Here is a 1,218-nt window from a genome sequence, read left to right as displayed (position 1 = left end):
ATGATTTCTAGACTAGTTTCAAGACATTTATTTTGTATATGCAATCTAATAAGGAGTTCTAGGTGTACGTATCTATAAAAAATATGAATTTCAAATAACTTATTATATGCAACCTTTTGAAATTTTTCTACCCTTTATTCCATTGCAAAATGGAAAATACTAAAAAAGAAAATTATATACATAATTGACTGTCTAATTAATTGTTGTACTCTAACCATTTATTAAACAAAATATATTATTTACACATTAAAATTGATATATTTATATATAAATATATATAGTTTAATTTATTTTTAATATATATTTTATATTAATAACTAATTTTAATAGTTGATTTTGGTGTATATATATAATATAATTGTTATTAAATCATATGTATAATGTAGAAGACTTTTGAAATAATTATCAGATAGAACAAATATTTGATATTGATGCAATAAATATGATTGATAATATTTAATTTATTTTATAATAATTAAAAAAATTATTGTATTAAATGTTTTGTGTGTGTGAGTTGCATTACCTGGCAAGTCCCATGGTTCACACTTGTAGAGATCAACTTCAGCAATGATCTCCAACTCAATCTTACGGCCATTGATCTTCCTTTTGAGGTAATAAGCAACAAGTTCTTCATCGGTTGGATGGAACCTGAAACCTGGGGGTAATGAAACTGGTGCCATATATTCTCTCTATATATAATTTGAATCCGAATGACCTAATTAGCTTTGGACCTCCTTCTTCCTCTTATAAACAAAAGTACAAAGTATAACTGAAAAAACAAATAGATTTCACAAAGCTTCAGTTCCAACTTCCAAGTGATAATCATCAACGAATAATAGTACTATGAATACAAAACGAAACCCTAGCATGCATACAAAATCATGCATAGTATTATTAGCAAATTAATATAAAAACAAACATAAGCTTTGTGTATGACAAGCATATATTATATAGTTATAATTAATAGAGATAATAATAATTGAGGACAAAATAGAGAGAGACCTCAATTGGGGAAGAAGAAGATCCAAAGGTAGAAAGTGTGGGAGAGGCTAAGGAGTAAGGAGAGAATAGATGAAAGAGCAAAAGAGGAGAGGGGCTTGGAATGTGGGGTTTGCTTGGGGTTTTGATAAAGAGGACAAAAAGAGAAGAGAGAGAATATTGAGGAAAAATAAAAAAATAAATAAAGCTAACATTGTTGTGCCACAGTCTCACACCTCT

At 27.8% G+C, this 1,218-nt stretch overlaps 1 protein-coding gene across 1 annotated transcript in view; it reads right to left on the bottom strand.

Annotated features, from left to right (window-relative positions):
* LOC107608922 (NAC domain-containing protein 86-like) overlaps positions 1-1,114 on the bottom strand; it is a 5,260-nt gene extending 4,146 nt beyond the window's left edge. The window contains exons 1-2 of the mRNA XM_016310708.2: positions 1,003-1,114; positions 524-769 (exon numbers count right to left, since the gene is read on the bottom strand). Coding sequence (XP_016166194.1) covers positions 524-680 — 157 coding nt within the window. The 5' untranslated portion in view covers positions 681-769; positions 1,003-1,114. The remainder of the gene's footprint in view (positions 1-523; positions 770-1,002) is intronic.

Source organism: Arachis ipaensis, chromosome B07 (genome assembly GCF_000816755.2).
Source record: "Arachis ipaensis cultivar K30076 chromosome B07, Araip1.1, whole genome shotgun sequence".
Taxonomy (NCBI): Eukaryota; Viridiplantae; Streptophyta; class Magnoliopsida; order Fabales; family Fabaceae; genus Arachis; species Arachis ipaensis.
Note: the sequence above shows the minus strand (reverse complement) of the source record. Positions and strands in the feature narration are given on the sequence as shown.